General features: G+C 48.2%; 1 protein-coding gene across 1 annotated transcript in view; it reads left to right on the plus strand.

The window, feature by feature from the left end:
* TCFL5 (transcription factor like 5) overlaps positions 1-24,109 on the plus strand; it is a 1,268,784-nt gene that overhangs the window by 470,334 nt on the left and 774,341 nt on the right. The window contains exon 2 of the mRNA XM_069650771.1: positions 23,216-23,396. Within this exon, the coding sequence (XP_069506872.1) occupies positions 23,216-23,396 (181 nt within the window). The remainder of the gene's footprint in view (positions 1-23,215; positions 23,397-24,109) is intronic.

Raw genomic sequence — 24,109 nt, forward strand, 5'->3', positions numbered from 1 at the left:
GGGATGGTGGAATGGGTTATGAGGCCAGAACATAACGGCTTTCCATCCACACCCTCCACCTTTTGGTTCTCTCCCTTTTCTTGTGTTTCTATACCCATCCGTTTGGCCCAGGATATGTCCATGAAACAACCAGCCGCTCCACAATCCACTAGAGCTAACACCTCTAGCCTTTCTTTGTTGGACAATAGCTGTATTCCCATAACCATAAGCCGGTTATCATCGGACGGTAAGGTAGAAGTAACTGATAATGTTACGTAGGGACTTTTTGGTACACCTCGGAGCCTTGCCCCTTCTAGTTCCGAGGTTTCTCGTTTCCCTGGCGCCGTGGAGGAACAAGAGGGCAATCTCGTAGTATGTGTTTGTCAGAACCACAATACATACAAAGGTTGTTGTCCTTTCTCTTCTTTCTTTCTTCTGCAGTCAAAGGACCTCTCATGGTTCCAATCTGCATTGCTTCGTCGGGTACTGTGGAAGGTGAGGAGGAAATAGGGGTAGGAGATTCTAGCCGAAAACGCAGATCACGATTCTTGCGCCGTTCACCTCGTCGTTCATTTAGTCGAAAATCGATCTGGAGAACCGTGGAGATCAAATCGGAAAGAGTAGCTGGTCTTGGGGACCGGGCCAACTCATCCTTGAGTTCTTCCCTGAGGCCCCTGCGGAAAATAGTGTATTGCGCCGTATCCGGCCATCCAGTCTCTGCAGCCGTTCGTTTAAACAACGAGATGTAGGACAGTAGATCCGTCGTACCCTGTCGGATATCCAGCAATTCCTCACCGGCTACCTGGGCTGTCTCCTGTCTTTCGAAGGTAGTTTTGAATAGGGCGGTGAAGGCACCATAATCCTGGAGTAACGGGCTACCACTGGTTACTAGTGGTGCTGCCCATGCCAGAGCGTTGCCCGTTAGGTTCGATATTAGAAAACCTATACAAGCCTTGTCGGACACAAGTTTGAGGGCGAAAGGTAAAGTGAATTACACAGGCTTCCATAAAGTCTTTGTATCTCCGGGGGGATCCATCAAATTTACCGGATGTGAGTGGTAATGGAGGTAACGGTGTTGTCCGGTCTTTGTCCTTCTTTCTTCTTCTTGCTCCTAGACCTTCGATCGAAGAGAAAGGGTCTCCCTCGGTCGGAAGCCACTCTGCTGCCTTTCTGTGATGGCAAGAAAGAGGGGCCCCCTTCCGACGAAGTCCAACTCGAGGAAAAAAAGCCAGTCGGCAAAAAAAACCTCTTGAAGATGGCAGGTAAGGAATTCGCTGTGGATTGGCGGTGAAGGGCTATGACTCCCAGAATGCAGCAGCAGCAGCAGAAGTAAGTATGAACCAGGAGAGAAGGCTGATCGTGGAAACTTGCAAATGTCCAGAGGAATGGCTAAACCAAATGGGGAGACCCGAAGTGGAAGCCAAAAGGGAAGAAGGCTCCGGACAGAAAGCAGCCAAAGTTCCCGCAAGCAGGAAACAAGGGCCGTGTGAACGGTAGAAAACCGGGAGAATAGAGAAACCAGAGAAAAGGACGGAAAGCGGCGCCAGGGGGGCCGGAGGCAGAAAACAAGGGAAACCACAGAAGGGACGGAAGGCAAGGAAAAACGGAAGGTAAGAGGAAAGCAACACAGCGGCAGACTCTCAGGAAAAGCAGTGAGTTGCAACGCAGTGTCAGCCCGGAAAGGAGGGGCTTAAGAGCAGAAGTAAACAAAGAAAGACTAGACCCATACCCGCACCCGGAAGAAACGGAAAGTGCTAACGGGAATACACTCGTCTGTGTGGCCAAATGCGCCAGGTGAGGCGGCGCATGACACTGTCATTGGTGTCTAGAGAAGAAATTGGATCCAAGGGGGGCCACGGTTGACGCGGTGTTGTCCTTCGTGTCCTCCCTATTAGAGTCAGGGGTTCATGTTCTGTCATGCAGGACTTACCTGTCAGCGGACTCTGCTTATCTCTCTACGGATCAGTGTTCGTACTCTCTGGCTAACTCAGTGGTAAAGAGGCATTTCGCTGGTTTAATGCGCCTTTACCCTCCAGTTCGTAATCCGCACCCGCCATGGGACCTGAATGTGGTCCTGACGGCGCTGTGCCATAAACCCTTTGAGCCGATGGCTACTGTGAACCTCAAGTACTTGTCTTGGAAAGTGTCCTTTTTGGTTGCGGTCACATCGGCAAGGAGAGTGAGTGAGCTCCAGGCATTGTCGGTGGAGCATCCTTTCTTGGTCTTTCACAAGGACAAGGTAGTCCTTCGAACTAATCCGGCTTTTCTGCCGAAGGTGGTGACCGAATTCCATTTGAATCAATCGATCTCCCTACCGGTCTTTTTTCCGAACCCCGCCTCTGAAGTGGAGAGGGTTCTACACTGTCTTGATGTCCGAAGAGCTCTTAAGTTCTACCTGGATAGGACTTCCGAGCTTAGAAGTTCTTCTCAACTTTTTGTGATTTTCGGCAACCCTCAAGGCAAACAGGCGTCTAAGGCAACTATTTCTAGGTGGATTGCCGCCTGTATCACGGAGTCTTTCACTGTCCAAAAGCTGAAACCTCCTAAAGGTATTCATGCACACCTGGTGCAGGGCAAGGCAGCTGCGGTTGCTTTTCAGAAGTATGTTCCCTGGGAGTCTATCGCTAGGGCAGCTTCTTGGGCCTCTCCATCTGCTTTCTGTAAGCATTACTGCGTCGACATGAGTTCTAGAGCTGATGCTCAGTTTGGTCAGGCTGTGCTGAAGAACCTTTTTCAGTAAGGGGTATTTCCATCCACCCGTAGTTCCTGTAAGGAGTGCTTGGGAATCTCCCACAAGTCTGGAGGAAAGGGGACGGGACGTAGGAGTATTACCAGGTTACTCATCGTAGTGACCACCTTACTCCTAGTCCATAGTCCCCTTTCCTCCATACGCCCACCCGCCGTCCCCTCTAATAAGGTTCCTCTGTATTGGTTAATGGGTCTCTGACCTGGCAAAGAAAAGGACTGAGGGGCGATGCGCGGTGCGGAGCCAAGGTGGGCGGGGTTACGGCCGCATGCCGTGCCCCGCGCAGGAAAGAGAGGAAGGACACATTTTTGGAAAAATGTGGATGCTTTTTACAAAGTGCTCCGGTCCCGTCCCACAGGACGGAGAGATGTCCCACAAGTATGGAGGAAAGGGGACTATGGACTAGGAGTAAGGTGGTCACTACGGTGAGTAACCTGGTAATTCCTCCAGATAGGGACAACAAGCGCTTCGAAGGATGGGCATGCAAGGTATTCTCGGCTGGGTGCATGGCCCTTAAATTGGCCAACTCCACCTGTGCCTTGGCCAAGTTTTTGCACACACTGTGGAATTGTGTCTCTTTAGCGGCTGAGCAAATTCCCGAGGGGGAAGAAAGGGATGGGTTCCTTACTATTGTCCAGGATGGCATGTGTGAATCCCTTCAGTCCGGGTTGGACACGGCAGGTAGTGTTAGCCGGTCCATGGCTGCGAGCACCGTGATATGCAGGTTTGCATGGTTGTGGAAGTCGGGTTTTGTATCGGACGTGCAGAACGGTCTTCTCAACGTGCCCTTTGATGGCTCTCATTTGTTTGGCAGCAAGGCTGACGAGAGCCTTGAGAGGTTGCAGAACTCCAAAGCAACTGCTAAATCTTTGGGCGCAGCTGTGCGTCAACCTCTGCCTTTTCATCCTAGGGAACAACAGTGGAGGGGTTCCTTTCGTTACTACTCCTCCTTTGGTAGAGCGAGGGGAGCAGTCAGTCAGATGGGCTTCCGTAAGGGTCCTCACGGTGGACGGGGACGTGGTGCCAAAGCCGCTCAAGCAGCTGCTTTTTGCCTTCAGGTGCTGCCGCAGCCGCTCTGAAATAGCTATGAGGCCAGGACTCATTGTTCGCCGGTTGGGGGCAGACTGTCTCGCAATCTAGAAGAGTGGTGAGCCATTACTTCAGATACGTGGGTTCTGGAAACCATAGTCCACGGCTACTGCCTCCCCTTCCTAAATCGGCCTTGCGCAATCCACTGGGGAAACTCTTTGAAGATTCTGGATCTGCTCCCTGTGCAGGAAATCTTAACCCTGCTGGAGAAAGGCGCTATAGAACGGTTGCCTGTGGGGGAGAGGAACAAGGGCTGGTATTCCACATATTTTTTGATTTCCAAGAAAGACGGAGGACTGAGACCCATCTTGGATTTGCGTTGCTTGAACAATTTCTTCAGGAAGGACAAGTTCAAGATGGTCACTCTTTCTCAGGCCCTTCAGGCCCTTCGACTTCAGGGTTGGTTGGTGTCATTGGACCTACAGGATGCTTATTTCTAATGCATTGTGTCCTCCCACGTATTCCTCATCTTGTGATAATTTGTTTTGCCAGCTTCGCTGCATCGGAAAAATATTTTTGGCAGAGGGCGCTGTGCTCGAGGTTGTGGCGGTGAATGTCCCTCGACGGGCTCCGTACCATGTCGACGTCACCGATGGTATAGATAGCTCGAGCCGCGCCCTTTGGCTTCAGTTCCGTTTTTCCGATTGCTTCGCTCTCGTGAATGGCACGCTTCGAAATTTTCTGTCAAGAAAATGTCTTCTTCATCGACCGCTTCGACTCACAAAACTGGGTTTAAGAACTGTAATGACTGTGGGTCGAAGATGTCCATCACCGATCCTCACCGTATCTGTCTGTGGTGTCTGTGCTCAGACCATCAAACCGGCGACTGTGGCTCCTGTCAGTCAATGACGGAGAAGGCCCTCTGTGAGAGGAAAACTAAGTTAGCGGTGGGGCGGGAGGCAAAGGGCTCTTCGAAAGCCTTGTCTAAAAAACATAAAAAAAATTGTCCGATTCAAAGGAATCGGAACACCATAAAAAACATTAGAAGAGATCCCGATCTTGTAGCAGGTCGAGACGATCTTCTTCGTCTTCCTCAAAAAAGCTCAAAAGGAGACATAGATCTCCATCGTCATCGTCCGATTCATCGACAGAATTGGTTCGATGTCCGACTAGATCGGATTCCCCTTCAAAATGGGAGAGCTTTAGGAAAAGAATGATGCAGGTCTTTGAGAACGCGGTCTTGACCCCCTCGAAGAAACCTCAGAAATGCCAAACCCTGGTTGCTCCATTGGACGACGCAGGGAAGTCGGGAACTACGACGGTAAAGCCTAGTAGAACCTATAGATCTCGAGTCGACAAGTCATAGAGTGTCTCTCCGATCCCTCATAAAAATCAAAAATTGTCAAAGTCGAGCGCAACTTCGTCGACGCCATCGGCACAGACTGCTCCGATGACGAAGCCTATTTTATCCTTGACGCCTTTGTCGAAGGCTTTGTCGAGTGCCTCGAAGGTTCCTTCGACTCCCTCGAAGAAAACATTGATTCCTTCGACAAATTATCAGGAGGAAGAGAGAAGGTTTACACCTTTACCAAGATCGGACTTCTTTAGGTCCATGTCTTCAATTTTTGAAGAATCTGGTTCAGATGATGAGGAAGTCACTCCTCTTGGAGTAAAATATGGCACTAGACAAGTTCCAGAGGAACTAACAAATCCTGAGACAAAAATGAGAGACCTCTGAAACTCTGCATTCTGCTAGTGGTGTATACACATCATCCGAATTGGTGTTTGCTGCACCTGATAATGCACAACATCCAGATTCAGGGTATAGAAATTTGATGAGTAGGGTGATTGAATATATGGGTTGGGGAAGAGCCTCCCCTACGTTTGAACAAGAGGATATGACTGATATTATAGTCCGAGGACCCCGGAAAGATCCAGTTCTCCCCTTTCATAGGGCACTACAAAAAACAGTTGAAAAAAACTCCCAAAGAAGTACAGAACTTCTACTTCTGATCCAGAATACCTGAGTAGACACCCTACTCCAGAAAGCTTGGTGGTTCAGGCAGCTACTACTTCCAGGCAGACAGCATACCCAACCATACCTCCGGACAGGAGGACAAAAAGGTTGATGCCTGGGCTCATAAAGTATTTGCTTCGGGTAGCATGGCCTTGAAATCGACCAATGTCACCTGTACCCTGGCTAGGTTCACACACACCCTGTGGGAATGCATTTCGGTGGCGGCTGAGCATATTCCGGAAGGCTAGGAAAGGGAAGGCTTCCTGAATATAGTCAATGACGGTAAGGAGGCAATGGGGGGGAATGTCTCCAGTCTGGACTGGATACTGCTGATAGTATTACCATGTCCATGGCATCAAGCACAGTGCTACGCAGATTTGCGTGGTTGAGAAAGTCGGGGTTTGCACCAGATGTACACATCCGGCTTCTCAACATGCCTTTTGATGGCTTGAGGCTGTTTGGTAGTAAGGCTGACGAGAGCCTAGAAAAACTACAGACCTCGAAAGCGGCAGCCAAGTCTCTCAGTGCCTCTATGCGACAGCCTCAGAAACCCTATTCGGGCTAATTTTCCTGGAGGGGTCGTCCTTTTCGATACTACTCCTCTGTTGGTAGAGGAAGAGGACAGGCTTTTCAAAGGGGCAGGAGGAATGTCACTCGTGGTGGATGAGCAAAGACTACAAAGCCATCTTCAGGAGCGGCATCTATGCCCTCAGCCGCTCCTGCAGCCGCCTCCAAATCTCTCTGAGGTCTTATCATACGAAACACCAGTGGGAGGCAGAATCTCTCAGCATCTGAAAGAGTGGCGGGGCATTACTTCAGATGCATGGGCACTGAAAACAGTAGCCCAAGGTTACTGCCTACCCTTCCTAAAAAGACCTCAAGATCATCCACCAGGAGCCAGCTCTACTAAGATTCCACATCCGCTCCTTTGGCAGAAAATTATAACCCTGCTAGAGAAAGGTTCAATAGAACATGTACCTGTAGCAGAGAGGAACAAGGGGTGGTACTCCCTCTATTTTCTCATCCCCAAAAAGGACAGAGGATTGAGACCCATCTTGGACTTGAGAAAATTAAACAAATTCCTCAGAAAGGACAAGTTCAAGATGGTAACCCTTTCTCAGATCCTTCAGGCTCTCCAACTCCAAGACTAGTTGGTATCATTGGACCTCCAGGATGCTTATTTTCATGTGCCAATCCATCCCAAGCACAGAAAATACATGAGGTTCGCAGTGGGCGGTTCTCACTATCAGTTTCGAGTTCTGCCATTCGGGCTGACCTCCGCTCCAAGGGTTTTCACCAAACTAATGGCGGTAGTGGCAGCGAGTCTCAGGAGAGGGGGGATTCACGTCTACCCCTACCTGGATGACTGGCTAATCAGAGCACGTTCTCCAGAACAAGCTCAGGAACACCTGTCGATCACCTGCCACTTCCTCCACAAACTGGGCTTCTCCCTCAATTTCAAGAAGTCCCACATGATACCATCCCAACAACTCCAGTTTATCGGAGCAGTCTTGGACACTTTCTCTGGCAAAGCCTTGCTGCCCAAGGTGGGAGCTCTCCACATCCAGCAGATGGTAACAAAATTCCAGAAAGCCCAGCATCTGCCGGCCTTTGATTTCCTGAGGTTGCTCGGCCTCATGGCATCCTGCATTTTTCTGGTGCCAGAGGCCAGACTGAGAATGAGATCCTCCAATGGGCCCTCAGAACTCAGTGGTCCCAATTCTCAGGGAATATGTCAGATCTTCTGCAAGTCCCGAGCGCAGTTGCTCAGGATCCATCATGGTGGGCTTGCAACGACAACATCCTCAAGGGAGAATCTTTTTGGCAACCATGGCCGGAGATAACAGTAGTGACGGACGCCTCACTCACGGGGTGGGGAGCTCACACCAACGATCTGACAATCAGCGGACGTTGGTCTCCATCGGAGTCCAAACTACATATCAACCTATTGGAGCGGAGGGCAATCAGACTAGCGCTACAGGCCTTCCTGCCCTCTGTACAGAGGAAGAATGTCCTGATAATGACGGACAACACAGTGGCCATGTACTACCTCAACAAAAGAGGATGCGTAGGATCACTACCTCTGTGCAGAGAGGCAATGCAGCTCTGGTTCTGGGCAATACAAGAGGGAATCTCTCTATCGGCAGTGCACCTAGCCGGAGAGCAGAACACGGCGGCAGATGCTCTGAGCAGGCAGAGCACAGTCTCCCACGAGTGGGAGTTAGCTCAGGAAGTCCTTCTGGAGATCTTTGCCTTTTGGGGAACCCCTCAAGTGGATCTGTTCGCAAACCACGGTAAACCGGGAGTGCTATCCGTATTGCTGAAGGGAATTTCCCCCGAGAGGAGCTCTAGGAGACGCGTTTCCTCCAGTCCCCGTGATTCCTCAAGTAATCAGGAGGTTGAGAAAGTTCAGGAAAACCATGATCCTCATTGCCCCGGACTGGGCCAGGAGGACGTGGTACCCAGACCTTCTGGACATGCCCATCTGCCCTCCAATACGTCTTCCATAAAGAGAGGATCTTCTCTCGCAAGAGGAAGGTCGGGTTCTCCATCCAGAGGTCAACACGCTCAACCTTCATGCTTGGTTTCTGAGAGGTTGAGATACAAGGATTGGGATCTTCCGGATGACGTAATGGAGATTTTGCTTTCGGCCAGAAGACCAGCAACTAAATCCTTGTACCGGTGTCGTTGGAATAAGTTCAGTAACTGGTGCAAGGATAGGGATGTGGACCCTTTTCAATGTGGCACACCAATGGTGCTTTCCTTTCTATTACATCTAGCCAATCTGGGGCTCCAGATCAGGACAATCAAAGGATATCTTGCTGCGCTGTCCATTTTTAAGCACTCCTCAGAAGAGGTTTCTTATTTTAAAATACCATTAATCATACAGTTCCTGAAAGGACTTACAAATGTATATCCACCAATACCATTTCATGTTCCAACTTGGATTTGAATTTAGTTCTTAAATTCCTGACATGTATACTATTTGAGCCTCTGCACTCATGTCTATTGAGGCTTTTAACACTAAAAACTGTCCTTCTTGTGGCACTAACATCAGCCCGCAGGTTTAGTGAACTACAGGCTCTCTCATGTAAACCTCCATACACCACTTTCTATAAAGACAAAGTAATTCTGAAAGTTAAACCATCTTTGTTACCGAAAGTAGTTTCCGACTTCCATTTGTCGCAGAAAATTGTTTTACCAACATTCTATCCTCCTCCTCATTTGGGAAAAGAAGAGGAGAGATTACATAGGCTGGACCTCAAGAGGGCTCTCAGCTTTTACATTACAAGAATGACAAAATTACATCAAGACGACCAACTTTTTGTGGGCTACACAGGTCGTAAATTGGGGTTAGTGGTGACAAAACAAACAATATCCCGCTGGATTATTCTAGCTATATTGGAATGCTACAGATTAGCAGGAAAAGACCCACCGGATGGGTTACGTGTTCACTCCACAAGGGGAATGGCTACTTCTGCCGCTTTGAAGAGTGGAGTCCCTGCAAAAGACATTTGCTCAGCTGCAACATGGACATCAATGCATACTTTTATCAAACATTACTGCTTAGATGCCTCATCCTCAAATGAGGGACTTTTTGCCAGAGCGGTACTTCACTCTGTACATGAAAACAAAAACTAGCACTCCCACCTCCAAATTGGTCACTGCTATGGGAGTCTATCACAAGATGAGGAATACGTGGGAGGACACAATCCATTCGAAGAACAAGTTACTTACCAACTTCCCAGCCTACCCCGCAGTACAGTTTATATTTTCTTACAATTTCCTCTCACGATGGGCCTATCAGTCACAGCATACGCCTCGATGTTCCACGAGTATTTCCTCGAAAAAACAGAACTGAAGCCAACTGGCGCGGCTTGAGCTATTTATACCATCGGTGATGTCGACACGGTATGGAGCCTGTCGAGGGACATTCGACGCCACAACCTCGAGCATAGCGCCCTCTGCCGAAATTTTTTTTTCGATGCAGCGAAGCTGGCGAAACAAATTATCTCAAGATGAGGAATACGTGGGAGGAACATCCAGTCGAAAGAACTTTACAGTTGGTAAGTAACTTGTTCTTTCATGTGCCGATCCATCCAAAGCACAGGAAATACCGGAGGTTCTCTTTTGGCAACTCGAACTTTCAGTTTCGGATCCTGCCATTCAAGTTTACCTCCGCCCCAAGGGTCTTCACCAAGCTCATGGTGGCGGCGTATCTCAGGAGACGGGGGATTCGCGTCTACCTATACATGGACGATTGGCTAATCGGGGCACGTTCTCCCGAACAGGCCTTGGGTCATCTCAGCCTCATCTGCCACTCCCTTCATAAGCTGGGCTTCTCCCTCCAATTTTAGGAAGTCACACATGGCACCTTCTCAATAGCTCCAGTACATCGGGGTTGTGTTGGATACGTCCTTGGGGAAGTGCTCGCCACCCAAGGTGAGGGCTCATCATATTGTCCAGATGGTCGACAAATTTCAACATGCCTAGAGTCTCCTGGCTTTCGAATTCTTAAGGTTGCTCGGCCTCATGGCATCGTGCATCTTTCTGGTGCCAGAGGCCAGGCTGCGGATGAGATCCCTTCAGTGGGCTCTCAACGCAGTGGCCTCAAGTCTCAGGCAAGATGTCGGATCTCCTTCGGATCCCGCTCAAGCTCTCACAGGATCTTTTGTGGTATGCCACCGAAGGGAATCTGATGAAGGGAGAGCCGTTTTGACAGCCATGGCTGGAGTTGACGGTAGTGACGGATGCTTTCCTCACAGAATGGAGAGCTCACGCCAACGGGCTGACCACCAGTGGTCGTTGGTCTCCGTCGGAATCCAGACTTCAGATACATCTTTTGGAGCTGACGGCCATCAGGCTAGCCCTGAAGGCTTTTCTGCTGTCAGTGCGTGGGAAAAGTGTCCTGATCATGACGGACAACACGGTGGCCATGCATTACATCAACAAGAAGGGGGGTGTAGGGTCGCTCCTGCTGTGCCGAGAGGCGATGCAGCTCTGGTTCCGGGCTATACATCAGGGAATCTCGCTATCGCCAGTTCATCTGGCTGGATGCGGCGGTGGACGCTCTGAGCAGGCAGAGCGCAGTCTCCCACGAGTGGGAGTTAGCTCAGGATGTCCTTCAGGAGATTTTCACCCTTTAGGGAACCACCCAAGTGGATCTCTTTGCGACCGTTGCCAACCGGAAGTGAGAGGTATTGCTCAAAAAATGTCCTCCAAGAGGAGCTTTAGGGGACGCGTTCGTCGTGGATTGGTCATTCCCACTTCTGTACCTGTTTCTCCAATCCCTGTCATTCCTTTTCTGGATCTAAGGAGGTTGCAGAGGTTCGGGTCACACATTATCCTAATTGCTCCAGATTGGGCCAGGAGAGTGTGGTACTCGGACCTTTTAGAAATGTCCATCTGTCCTCCTCACCGTATTCCCCACAGAGGACCTCCTCTCGCAAGAGGAGGGGGGTCGGGTTCTCCATCCAGAGGTCAAGACTCTCAACCTTCGCGCTCGGTTTCTGAAAGGTTGAGATATAAGGATTGAGACCTTCCGGATGACGTGATGGAGGTGTCGTTTTCGGCCAGGCGTCCAACAACAAAATCCCTGTACCGTTGCTGTTGGCATAAGGTTTGCAACTGGTGCATAGGAAACAAGGTCGATCCTTTTCAGTGTTCCATTACGATGGTTTTTTCTTTCTTGCTTTCTTTGGTCCATAAGGGTCTTCAAGTGGGTACCATTAAAGGTTACCTGGTGGTGCTGTCTATTTTCAAGCGCTCGTCTAAAGAATGTTCTTATTTTAAGATTCCTTTGATTACCCCGTTTCTAAAAAAAAGCTCACAAATGTGTTCCTGTCATCCCCTTTTCAGGTGCCGGTTTGGGATCTGAATCTAGTCTTGAAATTCTTGATGGGTGCTCCGTTTGAACCCTTGCACTCTTGTCCCTTGATGCTGTTGACCTTTTCTTGATTGCAGTAACATCTGCTCGCAGGGTGAGCGAATTGCAGGCACTTTTGTCTAAGCCACCCTTTACTTTGTTCCACAGGGACAGGGTTCTACTGAGAGTACAATCTTCCTTCCTACCTAAGGTAGTTTGAGTTTCATTTGAGCCAGAAGGTGGTACTTCCGGCTTTCTATCCTCTTCCTCACCCTAGTAAGGAAGAGGAGAGGCTCCATAGGTTGCACCCTAGGAGAGCTTTGAGCTTTTACCTTTCTATGATGTCCAGGGTCAGAGTGGACAACCAACTTTTTGTGGGCTAAACTGGACACCGATTGGGCCAGGCTCTTATCAAACAGACCTTGTCCAGGTGGATTATCGTCACCATTTCTGAATGTTACAGATTGGCTGGCAAGGACCCTCCTGAGGGTTTGCAAGCTCACTCCACCAGGGGTGTGGCTACATCCACGGCCCTGCAACAGGGAGTTCCTGTTAAAAACATTTTTGGTGCAGTGACGTGGTCTTCCATCCACACCTTTGTCAAGCATAACTCCCTGGATACTTTCCATGGTCAAGATATGGCCTTTGGTAAAGCAGTGCTCAATTCTGCCATCTGATTGGGTATATCCAAATTCTTCACTCTCCTCCACTCACTAATACTGCTTTGGGAGTCTGTCAAAGATGTGGAATACGTTGGAGGACACAATCCATTTGAAGAACAAGTTACTTACCAACTGATAATGTTAGTTCTACTGGATGTTCCTCAACGTATCCCACATCGCCCTCCCAGCCTACCCTGCTAAAGAATTTCCTATGCTATTGCAGCTTGGGTTCCCACAAGGCTATGTGCAGTCAAGGAGGCTTGGTGTGCTGTTATTGGACACGTTGTGGAGGGAAAAAAAACATGAACTGAGACTACGGGCGCCTTGCTTCCAACTTATAATATACAATGACATCACCCTCGACGGAGGCTGTCGATGGACATCGACACAGGGCGTCCTCTGCTGAAAAATGTCCAAAGCAGCACAGCTGTGGACATTAAATGTCAAAGATGTGGAATACGTTGGAGGAACATCCAGTCGAAAGAACGTTACCAGTTGGTAAGTAACTTGTTCTCCGAAGGGATTGTGTCCTCCGACGTATTCCTTATCTTTGATAGATCATCTACCAGCTTGCTGGCCTTGGAATTTTTTTTTTCAGTAGAGGGCGCTGTGCGTCGACGTCCCTCGTGCCGATGTCCCTCGACGGCCTCCGTATCGGCGCCGACGTCACCACGCGTATAAATAGACTTGCGCAGCGTCCGTTGCTCAGTTCCGTTTTTCCGCGCTTCGTGGGGCCTCGGAATATCGTTGCTCAGTTCTTCAGTCAAATATATTGATATATTCCTCGTGAATACCGACTCGTACTCGATGGCTTCCTCACCCGAACCGACGACTCCACGGTCCGGCTTCAAAAAATGTCGAGACTGTGGAAAGACAATGTTGTTGACGGATCCTCACAGGATCTGTTTGTGGTGCCTGGGAATCGAGCACCATTGATCGGGGTGCGAGGACTGCATGTCCATGACGGTGAAAGAAGGAGCGTAAGGGGAAGTTCGAGAGAGGCAAGGCAGTTAAAACTTCTTCGAAAAATTCCTCGGCGGAGTCGAGACATTAGTCTCCTCGCCATCATAAAAGACGTTCTCGTTCTAGATCTCGAAGCAGTTCCCATCACTCTTCGAGATCTAAGCATTCAGAAAAGAGACGTCGAAGATCCCCTTCCCCTTCCTCGTCTTCGTCTTCCGTTTCCCCAAAAAGGGTCTCCTATCCCACAAAACATAGCTCTCAGGCTGAGTGGGAGGAATTCAGGAAAAAGATGCTAAGCGTCTTCGAGAAAGCGGCCTTGACCCCCTCGAAGACTGCTGAGGGTGATACCCTGGGTGAAAGACCCGAAAAATCAAAAAAGCTGCGAGTCGCAGTTCCCCGCTCCACTTTCAGGAAATTGTAGACCTGCTAGAGAAAGGTGCCATAGAACCGGTACCTGTAGCGGAGAGGAACAAGGGCTGGTACTGCCCCTACTTTCTCATACCGAAGAAAGACGGAGGACTGAGACCTATCTTGGACTTACGAGAATTGAACAAGTTCCTCAGGAAGGACAAGTTCAAGATGGTAACTCTCTCTCAGATCCTTCAGGCCCTCCAGCTCCAGGACTGGCTGGTATCTCTGGACCTCCAGGATGCTTATTTCCATGTGCCAATCCATCTCAAACACAGGAAATACCCGAGGTTCGCAATTGGCGACTCTCATTATCAATTTCGAGTTCTGCCATTTGGGCTGACCTCCGCCCGAGGGTCTTCACCAAGCTACTGTCGGTAGTGGCGGCAAGTCTAAGGAGGGAATGGATCCAAGTCTACCCCTACCTGGACAATTGGCTGATCAGAGCTGTATCTTCAGAACAAGCTCAGATCCAGCTAGATTATGTCTGCCACTTCCTTCACAAACTGGGCTTCTCCCTCAATTTAAAGAAGTCACTGATGATACCATCACAGAGACTCCTGTTCATTGGAGCGATCCTGGACACTTCCCTGGGAAAAGCCTCGCCACCAGAGGTGAAGGCTCAAGATATTCTGCAGATGGTCACCAAGTTTCAAAATGCCCAACGTCTCCCAGCCTTCGACTTTTTGAGGTTGCTAGGCCTCATGGCATCCTGCATCTTCCTTGTGCCAGAGGCTCGGCTGAGAATGAGATCTCTTCAGTGGGCACTGAGGACTCAGTGGTCGCAATTCTCAGGGAGAATGACAGACCTCCTTCAGATTCCGGACAAGGTGGCTCGAGACCTTCAGTGGTGGGCCTGCCAGAAAAACATCTTGAAGGGGGAACTGTTTTGGCAACCATGGCCGGAGATAACAGTAGTCATAGATGCCTCACTCATGGGGTGGGGAGCCCATACCAACGACTTGACCATCAGCGGTCGTTGGTCTCCATCGGAGTCCAGACTGCATATCAACCTGTTAGAGCTGAGAGCAATCAGACTAGCGCCGAAAGCTTTTCTGCCATCCATACAGGGGAAAAATGTCCTGATAATGACGGACAACACAGTGGCCATGTGCACTACCTCAACAAAAGAGGAGGCGTAGGATCATACCACTGTGCACAGAGGCAATGTAGCTCTGGTTTTGGGCAATCCAGGAAGGAATCTCTCTATTGGCAGTCCACCTAGCCGGAGAAAAGAACTTGACGGCGGACGCTCTGAGCAGGCAGGGCAGTGTCTCCCACGAGTGGGAACTAGCTCAGGAAGTCCTTCAGGAGATCTTCGCCCTTTGGGGAACTCCTCAAGTGGATCTGTTTGCCACCAGTAACAGAAAGTGCGATCTGTTTTGTTCAAGGGAATTTCCCCCGAGAGGAGCTCTAGGGGACGCGTTCGTAGTGGACTGGGAGTTTCCACTCCTGTACGCGTTTCCACCAGTCCCTGTCATTCCTCAAATGATCAGGAGGTTGAAAAGATTCCGGAGAACCATGATCCTAATTGCCCCAGACTGGGCCAGGAGAACGTGGTACCCGGACCTTCTTGACATGTCCATTTGCCCTCCAATTCGTCTTCCACTCAAGGAGAGTCTTCTCTCACAGAAGGGAGGTCAGGTTCTCCATCCAGACATCAGAACCCTCAACCTTAATGCCTGGCTTCTGAAAGGTTGAGATACAAGGATTGGGACCTCCCTGATGACGACATGGAAGTGTTGCTTTCGGCCAGAAGGCCAGCAACAAAGTCTTTATACCGCTGCTGTTGGAACAAGTTTTGCAGCTTGTGTAGAGAAGAGAATATTGACCCCTTTTCATGTGGTACACCAACTGTGTTATCCTTTCTACTCTACTTGGCAAATTCAGGCCTTCAAGTTGGCACTATCAAGGGCTATCTCGCAGCGCTATCGATCTTCAAGCACACTACGGAGGAACATTCGTATTTCAAATTACCCTTAGTAATACAATTTCTAAAGGGATTAACTAAGGTCTACCCTCCAAAACCTTTGCAGGTTCCTTTATGGGACTTAAATTTAGTCTTAAATTTCCTGATAGGTACTCCTTTCGAATCACTCCACTCTTGTTCGCTAAGATTTCTCACCCTTAAAACTGTCTTATTAGTGGCTTTAACATCTGCTAGAAGGGTGAGCGAATTACAAGCTCTATCTTGTAAACCCCCTCATACAAATTTTCATAAAGACAAGGTTGTTCTACAGGTGAAGCCTAATTTCCTCCCAAAGGTGGATTCTGAATTCCACATCACTCAGAAAATTTCTTTACCTTCATTCTATCCGCCTCCCCATCCGGGGAAAGAGTTTGAAAGACTACAAAGGCTGGACCCAAGGCGGGCTTTAAGCTTTTACATCAGCAGACTTGCTAGGATTAGGCAAGCAGACCAACTGTTCGTGGGTTACTCGGGGCACAAGTTGGGACTACCGATAACAAAACAAACCATTTCCAGATGGATTATTTTGGCCATCCTGGAATGTTACAAACTGGCAGGGAAAGAGCCTCCTCAAAATCTTAGTACTCATTCTACCAGGGGTATCGCAGCCTCCTCGGCCCTCCAAAGAGGGGTTCCGGTTTGAGACATATGTGCGGCTGCTACATGGTCGTCCGCACATACCTTCACAAGATTTTACAACCTGGATTCCTCCTCCCGTCAAGAGACTAGGTTGGGCAAAGCCGTATTACATTTGGTTCATTCCTAAAAGGAAACATGGTGTTTTACTCCCACCTCCAATTGCACACCACTGCTATGGGAGTCTATCAAAGATGAGGAATACGTCGGAGGACACAATCCCTTCGAAGAACAAGTTACTTCTTACCTTGTAACGTTCTTTCGATGGGATTGTCCTCCGACGTATTCCTTATCGCCCCTTCCATCCATCCCTGCAGTAATACTTCCCTTGTGGTTGCAGCTTATGCTCCTTCAAGGTCAATAACCAATTCATGTAAAACAACTTAACGTCAAAACGGAACTGAGCAACGGACGCTGCACAAGTCTATTTATACGCGTGGTGACGTCGGCGCCGATACGGAGGCCGTCGAGGGACATCGGCTCGAGGGACGTTGACGCGCAGCGCCCTCTACTGAAAAAAAAATTCCGAGGCCAGCAAGCTGGGAGATGATCTATCAAAGATAAGGAATACGTCGGAGGGACATCCCATCGAAAGAACGTTACAAGGTAAGAAGTAACTTGTTCTTCTATCAGTCTGCCTGGGAGCAACTCAATATCATACGCTTTTGTACACGTTTCGAGCATGGCCGGCGCAAGGATGTGAGCAAATTCCTTATAGAATTTGTCCGGTAGTCCATCCATGCCCGGTGTTTTTCCAAAGGCAGTGCTTTAATTGTGGCTAGGAGCTCCTCTGCTGTTATAGGTTCTTCCAGTAATTCTGTAGCCTCTGCGCTGAGATGGGGCAGTTGTATAAGGTCCAGTGCCTCTTGCAGCTCTCTAGGCCGCACAGCTCTGGCATCCACAAACAGTGTTTTATAGTATTCGTAAAATGCTTTAGTTTACCTCCGCTTGCATACGGCAAGGGAGGCCATCCCCACTCTCCACCGAATAAATGACTGTTTGCCTGCTGTCCTCCTTATATAGCCAGGCTAGCATTCTACTTGGTTTGTCCCCCTCAGCATGTAGATTCTCTAAATACTTTGCATAGTTAAACTTTCCCAACCTATCCATTTGTGTTAGGCATTTTTGCATCAGCACTACTTCTTTCTGCCAGTCCCCCTTTCCCACGCTGTTATTTTTTTCCACGTCTGCTAGCTCCTCTTCCATTTTGTTTAGCTCCGATGTAATAATCTTCAGTATGCCTCCAGATTGGCTATCGCCTCCCCTCCTATCACCACTTTGAAAGCTACCCACACAGTGCTAGCAGATTTTACACTATCCCTATTGAGCGTGAAGAATTCTTCGGTGTGTTTGCGTATGTGTTCCCTGAATACTATGTCTTCTAGGATCTCACTTTGTAATCTCAAAATACATATCGCCACTCTAGTGGGAACTACCTGCTACGTCACCACCAGTGGGGTATGATCTGACAGAACCTGTGCCTTGTAATCTGCTTCTCTGAATTCTCCCCCATGTTTCACCCCTGTAAAGAAGTAATCTAGTCTTGTGTAAACTTTATGCGGGGCAGAATAGTGGGAATAATCATGCTTATTAGGGTGCAGCGTCCTCCAGATGTCTATTATCTCAAAGGATCGGAGCAGGGTATTGAGGATTTTAGCCGGTGGGGCTGGCTCCTACATTTATCACCAGATCTGTCTACAAGAGGATTTCATGTCCAATTGAAGTCCCCTCCTGAAAGCAGAGTACCACTTCTGTAAGGAACTATTGTAGTGTATAATGACTTAAAAGATTATGTGGTGTCATGGTTGGGGGCATAGGTGGTAATAAATCATATCTCCCTTTTGGCCAAGACACTGTGGATTAGTGCCATTCTGCCTTCGTCATCTGTTTTAGTATTTAGTATTTTCAGCAGCACAGAGGGGGCTACCAATATTAGAACCCCTCTAGCGTATGCTGACCCCACAACCTGTCTGCCCCATTTCTGCGCCAATGCGTCCTGCAGTGCTATATCTATCCTGTTCCTCTGCAGGTAAGACATCACCCTATTCGTCTTCATATAGTTATTAAGGCCCGGGACATTCCAGGACGTTATACCTATGCTGTCAGCCATAATGCATACGAGTTCCTGCAGGGTGTTGTGATATCAATGGTTGTCTATCCCCCTCTAGGGCTGTACCACATCTTGCAATTATGGTTAACTGCCTGTAGTTACTGGGACACCTCGGAAGTACAACAGGCCAACCCCCAAAACGAGTTAACTTTCCCCTTCCCTCCCCACTTCCCCCTAGTCCCTTCCCCAACAAACCGCCCAGCTATGCAGCGCATGGTCAGCCGACCAGGTGTTTGGTGCACAACGGGTGGGCACCTAGTAATTGGTACTCTGAACAAAAGTTAAGGGAGGAGGTGGGGTGCCACAAGGACCAGCATCATCCCTCCTCTGAAGACCGTCCTTACAACCTCACTCTTGCTTGATAGACCAATGTTCTTGAAAAGTGGCCATAGTTCTGGATACCGGAGAGGTCAGGCCATCCGCTCTAAGCAGCCAGTCCCTCCGCAAATCACCCTCCATCTGGGCTATAGCAAATGACACTGGAGCTACCTCCACAGTGCTCATCTCTCCCACTCCATGCTACCCCCACCAGCAGGACCTAGCCACTTCTACTTCCAGTTGTTGCCCTTCAGTCTGTTTCTGGTGCCGGCAGCTGCATGCTGTCCATCCAATCTTGCGCCTCACCAGGGCTCTCAAAGAAGAGCACCCGTCCGTTATGTAGGATCTTCAGCCTTGCAGGATAAATCAACATGTATTTTAGTCCAGCCTTTCTCAACCTCTCCTTCGTGGGAACCAATTGGACTCTACTTTTCTGCACTTGGAAGGTGCAGTCTGAGAAGATTGCAAGCGTAGCCGATGCCCTTTGTATAGGTCCTCCATTCCTTGAGAATGCCAGTATTTTTTCCCTATCTTTGTAGTTCAGAACTTTAGCAATGGTCATTCTCGGAGGAGGTTGTAGCGTCCTTACCCTCCATACCCGCCAGCAGCCCCAGGATCCTAATGTTATTTCTACGGGACCGGCCTTCAGCGTTGTCAGCTTGGTCTTCCAACAATTTAACCTTCTGCTGCAGCACATTGTTGTCCACCGTTGCCTGTGTCACTGCTTTGGTATTATCTTTTACTTGTTCCTCAATTTGTCCCGTTCTTTCTGCTAATGAGCCCACATCCTGCCTCAGCAGACCTGCATCCACCATCACTGCATCTATCTTAGCCTCCAACACTGTCTTCAGCGTTGCAATGGCTGCCAAAATCTGTTGATCTCCTCTGTCCTGCGGGCCTACCGTGACTTCTGAGGCTTCCCCCGAGGGCTCCCCTTTTGGGTTCACCTGAATTTTAACATACGTTTACATGGTGGTTTGCTTCTCCTTCTCTTGGGACACCATCCAGAAGGGGGAGTTGGCTCTCGCTCCAACACTCCATCTGATTTAGTACAATGACAGGTGGGGCCGTGAGTGCCGTGCAATGGGAACCCAAATCCGCCAGTCCGCCCCCAATATTGTGCCTTTTTATGCGCACCACGCTTACTTTTTACACCCAAAGGAAGAGTCCCCTGTCGGGTCGTCCATCCAGTTGGCTTCCCTCCAAGACTTGCGTGTTTTATCTGTGCGCCTCCCGAAGCAGAGTTTGCTGTCTATGACTCACTACCAGGGCGCCTCGTACTTTTCAGCTCGTAGAAATCCTCTGTTCGCAGGTTACACTGGCCGCAGTAATTTAATGGGCGTCCACACATGTCAACAGGCTCTCCCACTGCTTTAACTGTGCTGCTTACGCCGTGTGCTCACTACGGGGACCCTTGCTCCATCAGACCCACTTGCCAACACCATCAAAGATGGGCTTTTATAGCCCGCCAGTGTACCATCCCCCGATTGACACCCCTCCTTGTCCCTCGTGGTTTAATTGCTGGTGTGCTGGGGCTCAGTGTGTATGCCACCCCCGCAGCGCACAGCCTCCCGTGACCTGTAGCTGCCGCTTTCGTGAGCCATTGCGCTCACGCTCAGCGCTGTGATTCGGCCAACGGTGCCCGATCACCAACCTGACATTTTTTCGCCAGCTTGGCCCTCTGGCTGCATGGCCCATGCTTCTGCTATCCTTCCGCCAGCCCCACCGTCGTCTTAAATCCATGCAGCGCTGGCTCGTCCTGCAGCCACGCTCTCTGCCACAGTTTCCTCCTCGCTTACACACGGCGTGGGACCAGCTCCTTGTCCTGGGCTAATGCTGTTCTGTTCCTGGCTCGCAGAAGCTACGGGCCTCCTCACCGCAGGCCTCCCTTCCTCCTCCTCTTCACTGTGCCGCAGTATCAGCCGCCATCTTGCTCTCTTCTCGCTTCAGCCACTCACGGCGGGTGTCCTCCTCTGTCCGCAAAGCTGCGATTCGCCAGCGAAAACGAGCCACGACCAAACTCGGATGTCCGCGTACACGATTAGCAATTAATCTTTTTTTAGTTGCCTTTCTCTTCGGATCTATGTAGGATCATTAGCCTGCGTGAAATCTAGATGGAATTGTAAATATTAGCATGTCCACACTTAGATAGAACTGTGAACATTAGCCTGCGCCGCATCTAGATAAGATTGTGAATGTTAGCATGCTCACACCCAGACAGAACCCTGAACATTAGCCTGCGTCGCATCTAAATGGAATTGTAAATATTAGCATGTCCACTCTTAGATAGAATTGTGAACATTAGCCTGCGTTGCATCTAGATGGAAGTGTAAATATTGGCATGCCCACACGTAGATGGAATTGTGAACGTTAGCCTGCGTCGCATCTAGATAGGACTTTGACTGAAGGATAGCATGTCCGCGCCTGGATGAAACTTGAATGTTAACATGTGCCACACTTAGAACTGTGAACACCAGCCTGCACGGCATCTAGATAGGACTGTGAAGGCTTACAAATGCCACACTTAGACAAAACTGTGAATGTTAGCATGCTAAAAGTCTGGTAACCCACTAACCAATATAACCTCAAACTCTGCATACTTATCTCACCCAAAAACTCACACAACCATCTCTCGCACCTCAAGCCGTACGCACTTCACAACACTGCAACAACACATAAGCCGGCGCAACAGCACACACGGACTGACACCGATCCAATACCTGCACCAAAGCTCAGCACCCGGTGTATACCGAGGTGAAGCTGTCAACGGAACACCACTCCTCTCACTATCCTACTCCCTCTTCACTTTACTAACCCATCCCACCCTATTGTTTGCAGATCCGCCAGAGCGCCTGGGGACCAATTCCGTTGGTGACGGTGCGCGGTACAAATATCTTTAACATTTAACATTATGCAAGAGCCGTAGCAGGTACGCCCTCACTACATGGCTGCTGACCACGCCCCCAATGCACAGGCATCCTTATAGAATTATATACATAGGTTACAAACATTCACGTTTTGTTTACATGTTTACTAATGAGCCACAACATTTTTAAACCCTTTAGTTCAAGTTGTAAAACGTTTTTACTTAACTTTGTAGTTTCATTAAGTAGCAAATTATGGAACTTCACACTTTTGCAGAGGGTATTAAAATGAAGACATCATATATGCTATCTCCCAGAACCGATGAGCTAGCTGCAGTATCGGACATGGGCAAATTCTGTGGCCTTTATGGAAAGCACCAAGAAGACCATTGTGCTGTATCCTAGGTGCAACCCTCGGGCTAGCTTCCACAGTGACAAGTGTTATCATTATATCACTATTAAAGCCGTGTCTACTTGAGCCTACAACCTAAAGGGTAACGCCGAATAGATTCCGTTTGCAGTGCTCCTTTCTGGAACCTTGCCTGCTGATTTAGCTGAAGGCCCCAGTCCTGGAGAAGGTTGCAGGTTGTTCCCGAAGAACCTTTGCCATCTAGTGGACCATGGCCATATGCACACCTTATGGAATGACTTTCAAACAGCATACTTCAGTTGACTCTGATTTCCACCAAGGTATCTCTTTTTCAATATTTAATTGTGGTTGGTGCAATGAATGCCGCTTTATTTACTAAGAGTGTCCTCTTTAAAATGCCTTCTATTTTCTTAAAAAGCTTCTTTGTGGGGGTGTTCTCCCACGACTTATTGGTAAACAATGGCACTTTGAAGTCTTGGTTTGAATTTTAATTAAGGACTGAGTTGCTGAGATGCCAAGTAACAATGAAGTACTGTGCATTTGAAGAGTGCATTTTGAAAAGCACAGGCAGTCCCAGATGTTTGCATGCCTGCTCCGTCTGGTCTTACAGAAGTGCCATTTCCTCCTTTATCGTAACCTACCAAATAAGTACTTTCTAGTCTAATAATTTATGATGACGACGCCATGGCGGAGAAAGAGAATTTACTTCCTGAATCATAGTTCTGTGTTGTCATAAGCATCTTCATCATTGCTATAGCCAACCCACATGTTCACGCCTGCATTGCAGAGAAGCCCGAATTGTTAGCATTTTACGTTATAAATTAGAAGTAAGGTAACTACCATTGGTGCAGTGGTAGGCATGCAGGCGGAATGCAGGCGCTATCCTTTCCCTAGTTGTGATGTTTGCCATTGGAAGAAAAAAAAAATAAGAACATATTTGTAAAAGTATTCTAGGCTCCTCCCACAACAAGGGGTCGAAGTTAAGGCTATGAATATGGTGTAGATCTCCACGATGGAAAATTATAATTTTAGGTAAGTACATTTTTCTTGTGCTTAATGGAGACAACACATAATGACACGTTACAAGACTAAATTAATATGATGGGAGTTAATTTCATCTTTCATTTTGTAGGACATTTAAAAGTAGATATTCTATTTCCATTAAGGCGCCAAAGTACATTGTTAAACGACTTTAATGCTCGTAGTTCTTCACAAGCCATCTAATTCACCTAGCATTGATGCCTTCATCTTAAGTTATTGTTTTTCTTCATTTTGTAGTTTGGTCACTCTCATCCGCCATCCTTCTGAGCTAATGGGCGTCCCTCTTCACCAGCAGAACAAATGCACTACGTTAGTAAAAAACAAGGCTGCTGCTGCAACTACTGCTCTACAGTTTACATATCCATTATTTAATACCAATGCTTGTACTTCTGGAAGTGGTGCTCTTTCGCAGACACAGGTAAGGAGACATAATTGGTGTTATAACTGTACAATGAATGCCACACGTTTTAAGCAGATCACAAATTGGGCGTTGTGAGTGTATGTGGTCGACATTATATTTTTGGTCTACGGAAGCCCCTTCTGAAAAATAAAGAAAATCAGATTTATATTAATTATTATGAATGTAATAAAGAAAATGGTGAATTTACAATAATTCTAAACATATTATCTTGTACTAGAGATACACAAGTCTAACTTACCTGCTTCCAGCCCTGTAGAAAGAATCACTATCCCTCATTTCACCACATACACACAGCATACAATTTATTACTCGCTAAGAGTGAAGCAAGTGCAAATACTAAGGCTTGACATTTTAATTTTTTGATTTGACAGTTGTCGAATATTTGTGAAGTACTTATTTTCTACTTGACAAAATTCAACATGCATTTTTGTTGAAATGAAAGTAAATTATATGTGCATGTCATTTGCAATGTTTATTTAGTAAGGTTGCAATTAGTTTCTTTTTAGTTCCCTTTTATTGATTATAAGAGGTTATTTCGACCTAAAGACGAGGCAAGGTTTGTTTTTAAATTACTGTTTTGTAGTAATGCTGTGCTATTACTGGCAACTGAGGCACCTAAAAAGTAAGATTTGAGAGAAAGAGCTTATGACACAAAATGGAAGAAAGCAGTAATCGCTACAGAAAGTAGAAAGAAACAATCACAAATTAAT

The sequence above is a fragment of the Ambystoma mexicanum genome, chromosome 3p (assembly GCF_040938575.1).
Source record: "Ambystoma mexicanum isolate Mex_15411 chromosome 3p, UKY_AmexF1_1, whole genome shotgun sequence".
In the NCBI taxonomy this organism is placed as follows: domain Eukaryota; kingdom Metazoa; phylum Chordata; class Amphibia; order Caudata; family Ambystomatidae; genus Ambystoma; species Ambystoma mexicanum.